This window comes from Eulemur rufifrons, chromosome 7, assembly GCF_041146395.1.
Source record: "Eulemur rufifrons isolate Redbay chromosome 7, OSU_ERuf_1, whole genome shotgun sequence".
Taxonomy (NCBI): domain Eukaryota; kingdom Metazoa; phylum Chordata; class Mammalia; order Primates; family Lemuridae; genus Eulemur; species Eulemur rufifrons.
In genome coordinates, this window is record NC_090989.1 from 101901406 (window position 1) to 101915087 (window position 13682).

The 13682-nt window shown below is 35.6% G+C and overlaps 1 protein-coding gene across 5 annotated transcripts in view; it reads left to right on the top strand.

The window, feature by feature from the left end:
• The window catches only part of VEPH1 (ventricular zone expressed PH domain containing 1), a 207599-nt gene that overhangs the window by 16788 nt on the left and 177129 nt on the right, over window positions 1–13682 (top strand). For all 5 annotated transcript variants that reach the window (XM_069473047.1, XM_069473048.1, XM_069473045.1 and 2 more), the window contains one exon: window positions 10194–10409. In XM_069473047.1, coding sequence (XP_069329148.1) covers window positions 10194–10409 — 216 coding nt within the window. The remainder of the gene's footprint in view (window positions 1–10193; window positions 10410–13682) is intronic.

Genomic DNA, 13682 nt, shown 5'->3' on the forward strand with positions numbered 1-13682 from the left:
TCCTCCGTAATTTTGGATTTGTCAATTTCTCCTTGTAATTTTGTCAAGCTTGCCTTGTAAATTTGGGGGCTTTTTAATGATGTATGAACAACTTTAGAATTGTTATTTCTTTCTTGGAGAACTTTTCCTTTTATTAGTATATTCTGAGCATCTTTATTCCTAGTAAGTTTTCCCTGTTTTCTTTGGGGTAGTAGTTGTAATACCTATTTTCTCTTTTTCTATCATTTTACTTTCACCTTTCCATCATTATGACTTAAATATAATTTGTAAACACTATGTAAATAGATTTTTAAAATAATCCAAATTGAAAATATCTGTTCATCAATATAAATTTAGCCAACTTGCATTTATTGTGATAAGTGATATATTTGGATGTATTTCTTAATTTTATGTTTTTATATTTCCTGATTTTTCTACATTTATCTTCTTTTCTGCAATTTTTTTATTAAGTTTTTGTCATTTCATTTACCACCTCTATTGGGATTAGTGGTTTGAGGGTTACACATTTTATTTCTATTCTTTTAATGTAGTTGCCTTTAACATTTTAGCAAGCAGTCACAATATTTCATCAATTCTAAAATAGATATTTCTTACATATTAATATTCCTGAAACAAATATGTGTTTTATAATTGATAGCAATCTTCTGATTGCTGTTGGTCAGATAGTAAGCATATGTAGTTGCCATTGTCTACATGTGCATGAACTTGTCATATTGCTCCTTATTTTATCATTCCAATTGAATCAGATGCATCATTGTTCCTACCAATGTTGAGTTAAATATTCATTTAAAATGTTTTCAAAGCTACTAGACTATAATGTGGCACTGAAACACAAATGTATTGTGTACGCAGAAAGGCATGGAAAGATAGCATGAGGGTATAAATTTTATATTAGTGAATCAAATATTCATCATTGAGGGAATGACAACAATTCCATATTTTCTTACAAGGCAATAACTGAGTACATTATGGAACCTTAAAAAATGATATTTTTTGTTACTGAGATAAAGGATTGGTAAAGGATCACTTCTACACTACATGTATTATAATTGCATTATTCATAAGTAATACAACTGAGACCAGGAGAAATGAACAATTTCCTTGAAATAAATGAAAAAATTTCAGAGAAAAAAAGAGTCTAGTATGATCAATTCATGTCTTGTGTAGGACTCTCTTTAAGGCATGATGCCACTCACAATGTAATTGGTAGTCTTTTTCTCTTTCTTTGCGATATATGAAATAATAGTTGATCTTATCATTGATATCTTCTTATGTTTAATTGTATAATTATGTCTAAAGTTATTCAGGAACTCTCTTCTCCTCCTATTCCTAGAATGATCTTGGAACACTTTAGTGGCCATCTTATATGTTATTAACCAGCACTTTTATTCACTTTGTTTAATATCCTTGAAATTATTCTTTAAAATGACTGATTATTTAAAACAGCCAATGCTTACTTTAAGTACCTAATATTTCCCTGTTTCTTTTTTCACTTATCATTTTTTTCATTGCCTTTCTTTTTTACCCCCTGAATCCAAGTTCTTATTTTCTGAAGTATACATTTTAAAAGTCCGTCAGCAATAGCATGTGCCTATAGTTCCAGCTACTGGGAGGCGGAGGCAGGAAGATTGTTTGAGGCCAGGAGTTCAGGGTTACAATGTGCTATGATTTTGCCTGTGAATAGCCACTGCGCTCCAGCCTGAGCAACATATCAAGACCCCATTTCAAAAAAAAAAAAAAGTCCCTTCACTGAAGGTCTGGTAATGATAAACACTCTCAATGTTTACTTTTATGAAAAAGTCCTTATTCTCCCCCTTAATTTTGAATCATTACCTAGAAATAGATTTTTAGATTGGCAGCCATTTCTCAGTAATTTTGATTATTGCTATTATGAGATCTGCTGTCGACTTAATTGCCATTTCTTTACATCTGATCTACTTTTTTTCTCTGTTTTAATATTTTCTCTGTGTCTTTGTTGTTCTGTGGCTTCCCTATTACATGTCTAAATGTGAGGTTTTTTTGTATATTCCTACTCAATCCTCATTGTGTTTTGTGAGTTTGAGGTTTTCTTTTTATCAGTTTTGGAAAGTTCTTAAGCATTATCTCAAATATTGCCTTCTCTATCTGATCTCTCCTTTTGGAGATCCTATTTATTCACTCATACATTCAACAAATATTTATTGAACACATGCTATCTTTCAGTAATATTCTACACATTAAGAATATAATAGTAAATAAAGCAGACAAAATCATTGCCCTCATATCCTTGATATTCTACCCTATTTTATCCTTCATGTTTCTTGATCTTTTGTATTTTCCATTTCTATGTGATACATTATTTTTCATTTCCTCAGCTCTGTCTTCCAATCCATTGAGTTTTTCCTTCAGCTATATCTTATTCACTGTTTCATCTATCTATTGAGTTTTTCATTTCTAGAAGTTTCTTTTAAAATAACTTTGCGGTTTTCTCATAAAAAGAATTTTTCTTTATACATTGAATGATTTTGAACATATAATTTCATAATTTGAGGTCAGTAAGTTCATTATCTGAAGTTTTTGAATACCTAATCTACTCTGTGTTTAATATGACTTTTGCTTGTATTGGTAATTTCCTTGAGTATTTTATAATTTGAGATTTTTAATTTAAGTTTAAATAGGATTTTACTTATGTGAATACTGAATGACCTGGGTTGAATGTGTTACACCCTGAAGTGATATTATGGTTGCTTCTATGAAGAATCCCAATACTATTATCAGCTCTAGGATGACTTGCTGTTGTTGTTGTTAGTGTCTTGGTTTTGGAGATTCTTGGAGTGATAAAATAAATAACATAATACAAATATGCGTGCTTTTAAAAGTGGAAAGAGTGATGCAAATATAAAGGTTTATTAGTATGGATGCCAATGTAGAATACAACTATAAGAGAGTAATAACTATGTAGTCTTTATCCTGTATATTATTAAGTGATTATGAAATAGATGTATAAAAATATCAATCACAGGAAAAAATATTTGTAACTCATCGTATGTTCTAAATCTAAGGCTAGCTTTTAGGGTTCTGGTATCCTTAAGGGAAATAACAAAATAATACCTGGCATTTATCTGCACTTACTATGTGCCAGACACTGTTGTAAATCCTTTCCATGTATTAATTCATTTAACTCTTACAACAGTCCTAGAAGGTAGACGTTAATAATATCCCGATTTGAATAATTAGGAAATTGAGGCATAGAGAGATAAGAGATTGCCTGAGATAGCAGAGCAGAACATAGCATTGAGCATGGGCAGTCTCACACAGCCCATGTTCTTAACCACTATGCTATGCTGTCTCTAAAAGAAGGAAGAAATAATTACATCCTCTGCCTTGGGATATCTCCGTCTTCTCTTCCAAACTTCCATTTCCATGCCAAATTTATTCTTCCCATCATGAACTGCTTTATCTCAGGTGTTCCTCATTCCCTTTGCTAGTGGGCCATTCCCTGGAGACTTGTTTTCACATAGAGAAGGTGACTTAAAAGGTTAATGGATGCTGACATGGAGGATAGTGTCTGTGGCTAAGCCGGAGTGAGCCATCCTGATAACTAGGCCTGAAACAGCATGATCTGTGGCTTTTTCATTGTCCTACTTCTCCAATTTGACATCCTTACCACTTTAGGATAAATTACTTTGAAATTGACAATGACCAGATCACCGTGAGAATGAGTCTCTAAATATTGTTTGGTGGGTTTGACATTAAATAGCTCTGGTCCTTAGAAGCTGCTCATTTGAATATGCAGATACTGACCCAGTATTGAGCTCAAACATAAACACATGTGCACACACACACATATTTAATAAGAAGAGGATATTTTCTTTTTTTTTTTTTTTTTTTTTTTTTTTTGAGACAGAGTCTCACTCTGTTGCCCAGGCTAGAGTGAGTGCCGTGGCGTTAGCCTAGCTCACAGCAACCTCAAACTCCTGAGCTCAAGCGATCCTCCTGTCTCAGCCTCCCGAGTAGCTGGGACTACAGGCATGTGCCACCATGCCCGGCTAATTTTTTCTATATATATTTTTAGCTGTCCATATAATTTCTTTCTATTTTTAGTAGAGATGGGGTCTCGCTCTTGCTCAGGCTGGTCTCGAACTCCTGAGCTCAAACGATCCGCCCACCTCGGCCTCCCAGAGTGCTAGGATTACAGGCGTGAGCCACCGCGCCCGGCCGATATTTTCTTGAATGTAAATCAGAAAACCCTAATTGCAAAGCTGATCCTTCACCAAAAAGCTTTAAACTATTCAATTACACAATTAAAACAAGTTTAAAAGGTTTTTCTTTTTGTCTTTTTGAATATTTGTTGAAGGAAGCAGTTAACTGGTTATTCAGATTTTTCCCCTTTTTTGAAGGAAATCTCTTTTTTGGAGAATATTTTTTCCTTCATATTGTATATAGTATTTAAATATATAAAATTGTTTAAATTGAAAAATCTCTTTACTTTTTAGTAAAGTGCTATGGAATATGAAATTCATAGCTTTAAGACGTTCACAGTAACATTAACGTTCATAACTGATGTATCTATACCTGGTATTGCTATATTAGCTACAATTATGGGCAATGTGAAGTAATTTATCCTTATGGGCAGCTGCTTAACTTTTCTAGTTAGAAATCATAGACTATATTCCTTATGTTCAACAATCTCGCTGACATTATTCTGAACCCACGAGCCTCATTCCAGAAGCCCCTTTCAAATTTCTCTGATAATCCAGTACTTTCTTAGCATGGAAATTGAGTCTTGGTGTTCATGATCAAGACACAGAGGTATGTCATGTATTTTCATTGAGTTGCACCTTCAGCTTTTATTGAGGCTTTTTTCATCCAAATGAAAATCTCTTTGCCATTTATTGTTTTTGTTTGTTTGTTTGTTTGTTTGTTTGAGACAGAGTCTCACTCTGTTGCTGTCAGCCTAGCTCACAGCAACCTCAAACTCCTGGGCTCGAGCAATCCTTCTGCCTCATTCTCCCTAGTAGCTGGGACTACAGGCATGTGCCACCGTGCTCGGCTAATTTTTTCTAGATATATATTTTTAGCTGTCCATATAATTTCTTTCTATTTTTAGTAGAGACGGGGTCTCACTCTTGCTCAGGCTGGGTTCTCAAACTCCTGAGCTCAAACAATCCACCCTCCTGGGCCTCCCAGAGTGCTAGGATTACAGGTGTGAGTCACCGCGCCTGGCCATATTGTTAAACTGTTAATATTATCTCGATATGGTTTACTATGCCTCTCAATGACATCTATATAAACCCTGTTGTAATTAGGTTATCAGGAAAACAAACTGTGAAGTGGTGGTTAACATGTAGGAAATTTACAGGGCAGTGCTCTTAGAAATAGTACCTACTGGGGGGTGGATGAAGAAGAACTATGCAGAGGGAGAAGTTGAACTGTGATGTAGTTATGAGAAAAAGCCTCAAGCAATCTCAGAGGGAGCTCTGGAGCTGTAATGACCCCTCAGAATCATCCTAAGACAGGGAACAGGTCTTCACATCCACACCTGGACTAGTCATTGGATGCAGGCTGTCCAAAGGGAAGAAGAAAACATTGAATGAGGCCATTCCCTTCAACTAAGGAAAGTTTCTGCAGACAGACTTAGCTATAAACCACCAGCTGTGTAAATGAGTGCCTCTGTTCATCCCATATGGAAATAGCTTCTCTGAGATGCTGATTCATCTCTTGTCCTGAGAAAATTTGCAAGAAGGAGGTTAGTGAGAGGATCAGGCATCTCTGTGATTGATTGGTTTCCTTGAGGGATGGTGCCATTCTGAAGGCTCAGTGCTGGCCTCTGTTGCTGCAGACTTCACATCAAGGCGGTGTTGGGTGATGCACAGCTTCGATCCCTCACCACAGTTACTCCATTTGTGCACCCCCTGGATAACACTGGGGTGGCTGATGACAGAGGCTTCATTGATATCACATGGCTGAATCATTCTATTTACTTTGATTTTTAGCGCCTCTTCTGTGGTGAATGCTCTCATGGGCATTAGCATGGAATAAAAAAGATATTTACACTTTGTGCCCAATCTCATGTGTCTATCCACACTCCCAGAGTCCCTTATCTCTGAGTTCTCAATCTGAGTCTCAGGCCTCAGTCCCAGGCCCTTGTCCATTCAGCCAAGCCGTCCACCACTGCCTATGATTCATAGCTCTTACCTGTACATTTCTCTTTCCACACAAAGGTGCAAGGGCTGAAGCTCTGCCCAGTGGGAGAATGTTCCCTCACTGCCATGTTTCAGGGCCACACCTGAGTATACTGTAACAGCAGTCAAATTTTTACTTGCACCCAGATACCCAGCCAACCCAATAATAAATCACTTTGAGACATTTTCCTCCTTTGTCAGCTGGTCATTAGGGAAGCCTACATGTGGCCGTTAAGTGTCACCTGAATGTAAGGTGTCATTTCTGTAGTAGTAAATGATATAGCTGTCTGGGTCACCTGCTCACACAGCTTATGTGTGCCCTCTGGCCTTGCTTGTGTGTCTGAGCCAAGATGTACTACTTCCTAGTAAAATATTTGAACTTCAAAAGTTAAGAAAAAATAAAAGCATAATATAAACTAACATGACATATAATATAAATTAATATGACGTATTTAAGGCCAAATATATCTATCTTATCTCTTCATGTAAATGAGCAAAAACTCACCTATTTCTTTTAAAAAACACTTTTCAATTGAATCACAAGGGAAAATCCAGCAAACAAGAGACATATTCACTAAAATGATTTAGAAAATATTTTTTAAAAGATGGAAAGTTAAACAATAATTTACTTGATTGTAAAACATGCTAATAATTCAAATTTAAGAAGTCATTTTAATGTTTACAACAAAACCATATCACACATTCAAACCTAATATATGGGCTCTTTTGTTTTTTGCACTATGTCAAATTACCAGATAGAACATAGGAAAAATGATACTCTGAGATAGAAAATCAATGCTGAGTAAAAACCAATCCTCTTTGCTGAAGACTGTGAGAAGGAGTTTGCTCACTCATTCAAATAAAGGGTTAACAACCATTTATTTGATGCAACATAGGTTGTAAAAGAAATTTTAAATAAAAATAGAATGGGCAAATGATTCTGGGCAAATGCAAATCAAAAGAAACAGGGATCATGATCTTTATATCAGATAAGAAAAAATTTGTGCTAAAAATATTAAATAAAACAAAAAGTCACTTTTTTTGCCAAAGAATTCAGTTCATAAGAGTTATAAAGATTATCTATGCATTAAATTATATAGCAACAATATTTATAAACCAAAAATTCCAGGAGATACCAGGAAAAACAGATAGACATATTAGTTGCAGGAAATTTTAATTCACTTCTCTTGGGCCAGGACACATTAAGGTCAAATAATAAGTAATAGTATAAAGAGCTTAAATCTTCTAAAATCCTTTTATAAAATTAGCATAAAATTGATAGGAAACTTGACAAACATAAAGACCAAATATTGATGCAAAAATTTTAAATAAAATAGTAAAAACAGAATTTACCAGCACAGTAAAAACTTATTTCCCAGAACCCAGTAAGATATGTTCCAGGAACACAAAGTTAACTAATACTGGGAAATTTGTTTCTATAATTTATCAAATAGATTGATCTATGGACAAAACTATGATATATCTATAGATGCTAAAAAGGCATTAAATGAAATTCACCATCCATTCCTGATTAAAAAGTAAACTCAAGTAGTAAATTGACACTTCTTTAATAAGTTATAATATTATAAAATATCTATCTCACCCAATAAAGCCTGCAGAATGCTTATTAGAGAAGTTAAATCAAATATATAAACTTTGAAATAGAAAGTGATGCATTCTATATGATTTAAAGCATTTACTGTATTTTCTTATTTTTGACCATAAAATTTTATATCCAAAATCAGCAATTCATAATAGGAACTAAACCAGTATTCTTGCTCCAATTTTATATGGAATAGCTTAGGAAATTCTACCTGAAATAACAAGCCATGAGATATATAAAAGTTATAGATCTCAGAAAGGCTGCATAAAATGCAGATATCTTTTTAGAAAACCCAAGAGAATGATCTGAAAATGTATTATCATTAAGAGTAGTTGAGCTAAACAGCCGGGTACAAAATACATACAAAAAGCAATAGGTTCATTCAATCAGCAGTAACTAAGAGTTCTAATGAGAACAAAAAAATACAAAGATTATGTTAACAGCAACAAAAAGACATAAAATACACTCAGAAACACCTTTAAAATTTTTTGGAGTTTATATAAGGAAAGTGGCAAAATTAATATCGTAAAAGAATTGAGAAATGGCACATACAGACAGAAAAGACAGCCTTGAAATAGAGCCTGATGTGTATAAAAACAATTGGGAAGAAATGAATTATTCAATAAATGATGCTGGGAAAATTAGATTAGCTATTTAGAAAAAAAATACATCTTTCTTTACTTCTATAAATACCAGATAGATTTAAGAGCTAAGTGAATGGTTAAAAGATTAATTTCTAAAATAACAAATGTTGAATGTTTTGTCAAGTTTTTTTAATCTGAAAAAAATAGAGGTGACTTTTATTAAACTTTTGAATAAGCAAAAACGTTTTTTTGAAGTTGGAAAAAGCTGTTAAAGGAATCACACCAAAAGAAAGGAGACTATAGGTGATGTCTGCATGTGTTCAGAATGTCTCCAGAAAAATATGTAAGGAATTGCTTAGGCTGGTTTCCACTGGGAAAAGGAATTGGGGGGGATGAGGAACAGGGCTGAGAGGGACACTAACTTTTTACTGCAAACCTTTTCTTTACATCTTTTGAATTTTCATACCATGTATTAAATAAATAAATAATTTAAACAACTTAAATTTCCAGTTTAAAAAAAAAACAATGAAACTCCAAATGATTGACAGATTTGATTATCTAAAATTTTAGCATTTCAATGGATAGCAGCAAAAAAAACCTAGAAATAATAAAATGTGGAGACATATTTGCAACCAAGTGTCAAATGTTAACTTAATACCCTTAATAGAAAAAGATATTGCACCAAAGGAGGACCAAAAAAAAAAGAAGTCATCTAAAGAAAAATAGACATAAGATATAGTGGGCTGTTCCCAAAGGAGGAATTACAAATGGCCAATAAGCATGTAGAAATATTCATCCTCACTTTTAGCCAAGGAAATTTCTAAGTAAAACAGCTATAAGATACTTTTCTTCATTGATTAAACGAGCCCCAAAATTAAAGATACTCTGTTCTTGCAAAGGTGCAATGAGGAGATCCCAGCTGACGGGAGTTTAAATTAGTAAGACTTTTCTGGAACATAGCTTAGCTCTATGTATCATGAACCTTTAAAATGTTTCTGTCCTTTGTCTCAGAAATTTCTGGAAAATTTAGGCTATAAATAATTTGAAATGTAGAGATGACTTCATGTACAAGATGTTTACTGCCCATTAGTTATAGTAGTAAAAAAAAAAAAAAAAAAGATTGCTAGGGCTGGATCTTACAGTTGGACAGAAAAGCCCCATCACTTCCCATCTCTGAAAGCACGTGACGATATAAGGATCTAAACACTTTGCTGCTCTGTTATGTTTTCAGTTTTATGAATCCACTATGTGAAGTGCACAGACCAATTTTCCAAATGAAAGTGACAGGCCTGTGTTGCATATTTATATGTTTTGTAGGGTCCTATTATCTCTCAGTAAAGATGACGAGATCTTTGAGGGGAATAGGGTGAACTTTAGTTGGGGAAAACTGAAATGGATTTGGGAGAGATGAAATGATGTGTTCCATTGTGTCCCGAAAGAGAAAGAAAGCTAATGATGAAGGGAAATTGGAGGGTAATTTGAAACATTTCACAAAGTTTCCTGAAATGTCAGAGTTAAAAGTAACCCCTACCGTTAATGGACTTAGAATCTGAAATAGCCTGGAGATTAAACCTACCCGCAAGTGAATAGTTGTGCTCCTTTGGACTCTCACTGCTCCCTGTGTATCAGAGACAGGGTGAACCTGCTCCATTTAAGCATGTTTGCATACCTGCCTCTTCCACAAGATCACGATCTTCAGTGAAGAAGGCCCTTACTGTATTAGACTTTACACCCTCACTCCTTAGCACACAGCCTGGTGTACCCATTTTGTAATAGACTGAGTTAGTATTTTGTCCTAATCTAGAGTATTATTTAATATGAAGGTTTTTTTTTTCTAAACAGGATTACCAAACCAATAACAATGACCAAGCAGTCGTTGAAATCTGTATCACAAGAATCACAACAGCCATCAGAGAGACAGAGTCCATTGAAAAGCACGCAAAGGCCCTTGTGGGGCTCTGGGACTCCTGCTTGGAACACAACCTGAGACCCTCCAGGAAAGACGAAGACACTCCTCATGCAAAAATAGCATCTGATATCATGAGTTGCATTTTGCAGGTATGTCAGCACTCAATATCAGGCTATTTGAAACTGGGTTGGCAGGTTAGTTGAACACACGGTGTCTCTGAACCAAGAGGTGGTTTCTGTAGCCTTTAGATACTGTAAAAAGATACCACAAATCATCAATAGCTAAGCTGGACAGGCTGGTAATTGACAGCGAATGTTCTATCAAGCCTCTATTATATGCAAGACACACTGCAGGGAATTCAAAGGAATACCACAGCAAGCCTCTAATCTATTTGGAGAGATAAAAAGTTAGCAATAAAGCAATATGTGCCAAGATCCAAAGTAGGAGTACTGGAAAGTTCAGAAGAAGAGATCTCTTTCATCCAAAGAGGAAGCAGAGACTGAACTGAGGGTAGTGAGCTCAGGGAATGTGGGAAGAAGTGACTAAGTCATTTTTAAGTGTATTTCTATATATATTGTGAACACTCCATGATGACATTTGCCTGTTCTGACCATATTTAATTCCCTCCTCTGGTGTACACTTGAATTTGGAATTTTGGCTCAGCCACAAACCAGTTGTGTAACATCAAAATTAGGGCCAGTCACTTAACTTCTTAAACCACAACTTCCTCCCTGTAAAGTACAAATTAAATGACAGTATCTATGACAAATTTACCAATCAATGATGTTGATAGGTATTTCTCAAAAGAATTTCTGTTGGGAAACACTGAACTCAATTTTTCCCTTTTGAGCTATCACAGTATTTCACAACATATTAAAGTTTCGTCAAGTCCTACAGTGAAGAAATTTGGTCACCTTTGTTTAGGCCACGATTTTGCAATTTGATTTGACCATGGAAGCTCCTTTCCCCTCCTACCCGCAACACAACACTGATGAACATCCCTCAGAACTGGTGTTCCACTGAGCGCAGTTCAAGAAATTCTGGTTGTTAAAGTGCTTAGCACTGTGCGTGACAGCTGACATTAGCTTCCTTTTGTCTTCTTTATTTCTGTCACAGTTGTGCATGCTTTGCTGGATTTTATTTCACTTTATCTGCTCAGTTCTTGGTCAACTCAACAAAAGATTCTACATGCACACCACAATGTTTCTTCTTCATCCCCAGGATTAGGGATGGGTGGGGAGGAAATGAGGATTTCAGCAAAATTGATGGAAGATGAATATTGCTTGAGAAACACCAAAGACCTAATATTTGTGTTCTTTGTTATCTTGAATATATTATTGATATACATCAAAAACAGAGATTATTTCACTCTAAGGTGCCATTCCACAGACATTCAGAGATACTCACAAATAAGCTGTACTTTCTAGCTCCCTCTGCAGGTTCAGAACCACTGGTCTGGACTCTAGAGCAGTGCTATGGGATGGAAATATAATATAAGTCACAAACACAAGCCACATGTGCAATTGTAAATTTTCTAGCAATTGCTTAAAAAGAAGTAAAAAGAAAGAGAAATTGATTTTGATAATATATTTTCCTTGGCCCAATATATCCAAAATATTGTCATTTTAACATAAAATCAATGTAACTAATGAGATAGTTTTTTATACTAAGTTGTGGATAAATATCTGGTGTGTGTTTTAGCACATCTTACTTTGGACTAGTCACATTTCATGTGCTCAGGAGCTTTCTCTGGTTGGTGTCTCCTGTGTTAACACAGTTCTAGAGTCAGGGAAGGTCTTCTGGAAGGAGGTCATGTTTGGAAATGGTAATGAGTAGTGAGCAGGAATTTCACCAAACAGGCAAGGTGGAATGAGAGAACATTCTAAGCAAAAAAAAGAAATAATAATAATAATATAATAGCTTGTACAAAAGTACAGATTTGTGAAATTAGGCCAGGGTCAGAGAATTATAAGCATGCTCTTTTCCAAAATGCCCAAAATTCTAACATAAAGGGATGTTTTATTCTGGGTAAGGCATTATATCTCTTGCTTAAAGGTGGTGAGGGTAGGACATGGAATCAACTTACTGATGATCACGCTCAGTGTCAATGAGTTTGTAAGACTGCTGAGAGCAGGGTCCTGAGGTCAAGGACTGATATTTTGGGAAGGGACAGAGAGAAGGGCTGAGGGAGAGGCCTCTTGGTAGAGCAGGATGGGTAAGTAACAGAAATGGGCAGCAACTCCAGCCTGTAGGGCCAGTGTGGGCATGGAGTGTCCATCGTGTGCCCTCAGGAGGAGACAGAAGCTGCTGTAATGGAAGGCAGGAGGCCCTAAAGGCAAGCTCACCTTTCAGCAAAGTTCAGCATCTTGTCTGGCCACCTCTGGGATGTGGTCCCAGAAAGTCAGCCCCAGGAACCAAAGACAAAACTGTAATCTCAGAATTTGTATTCACCTTTTATCAAATTTGAGGGGAACTTTTTGGCTTGCCGTACACGTTGAAAAGATGATTTTGTACTGCTTGTAATTTAGGTTCTTGTACTCATTTTGTTCTATTTTTTCAGTGAAATAAAACAGTAGACCAACTTTCCAAAGTTAGGTACTCAGCATTTTTAGCTTGCACAAAATGAAAGGACAAAAAGAGTGACTCCCTCTTGACCCCGCCCCACCTCCCAAGGCAAGCAATCCCAGTGTTGTGTATCTGATCAGGCGCACCCAGCCATTTATTTTTCCCACACTCTTGGCCATTTCATTAGATTTTTTTTTTTCTGGCCACTTGACTGTCATGATAAGCAAAATGTGTTCACACACACACACACACACACACGCACACACTTTTTTCTTTTTCTCCCCCAAATTTCTTTTTTCAGCTACCTTCAAACCTACTTCAGGCAACCATTCCTGTTCCCTTTTAATTGGTAATTATACTGAATTCCTTCTTTTCTTGATCTCTAAACTTATGAATTTGACACATTAACCTTAAAATAACTTTTAAGATTCCAGAACTTAATTTCTACTTCCTCAATACAAAATCAGTACATGGGACATGCACTTGTGAGTTCTGTCTTGTTGCCTTGGGCCATATACTTCTACCAACCCTTACTGTATCCTTAGACAATTCTCTCAGATTGTCATGGATAAAACAAAGACTTGAATCAGATCATCTCCCAGTCTAAAATTCTGACGGCCTCAGGAGATGTTGAGAGGTAAAACAGCAAAGAACTTTAAATCTTGAAGGCTTCCAAGTCATATGGATCTTGGTCTTACCAAGATGAGAGATTGGCAAGGTATTTTCTCTCTCTTAGTCTCTGTTCTGCCATCTGCAAAATGGAGGTAACAATAACTACTGCTCGGGACTGTTTTAAGGGTTAAAGGTGATATCACATATAAAGTGTTCACATAATACATTGCTACATAGTAAGTGCT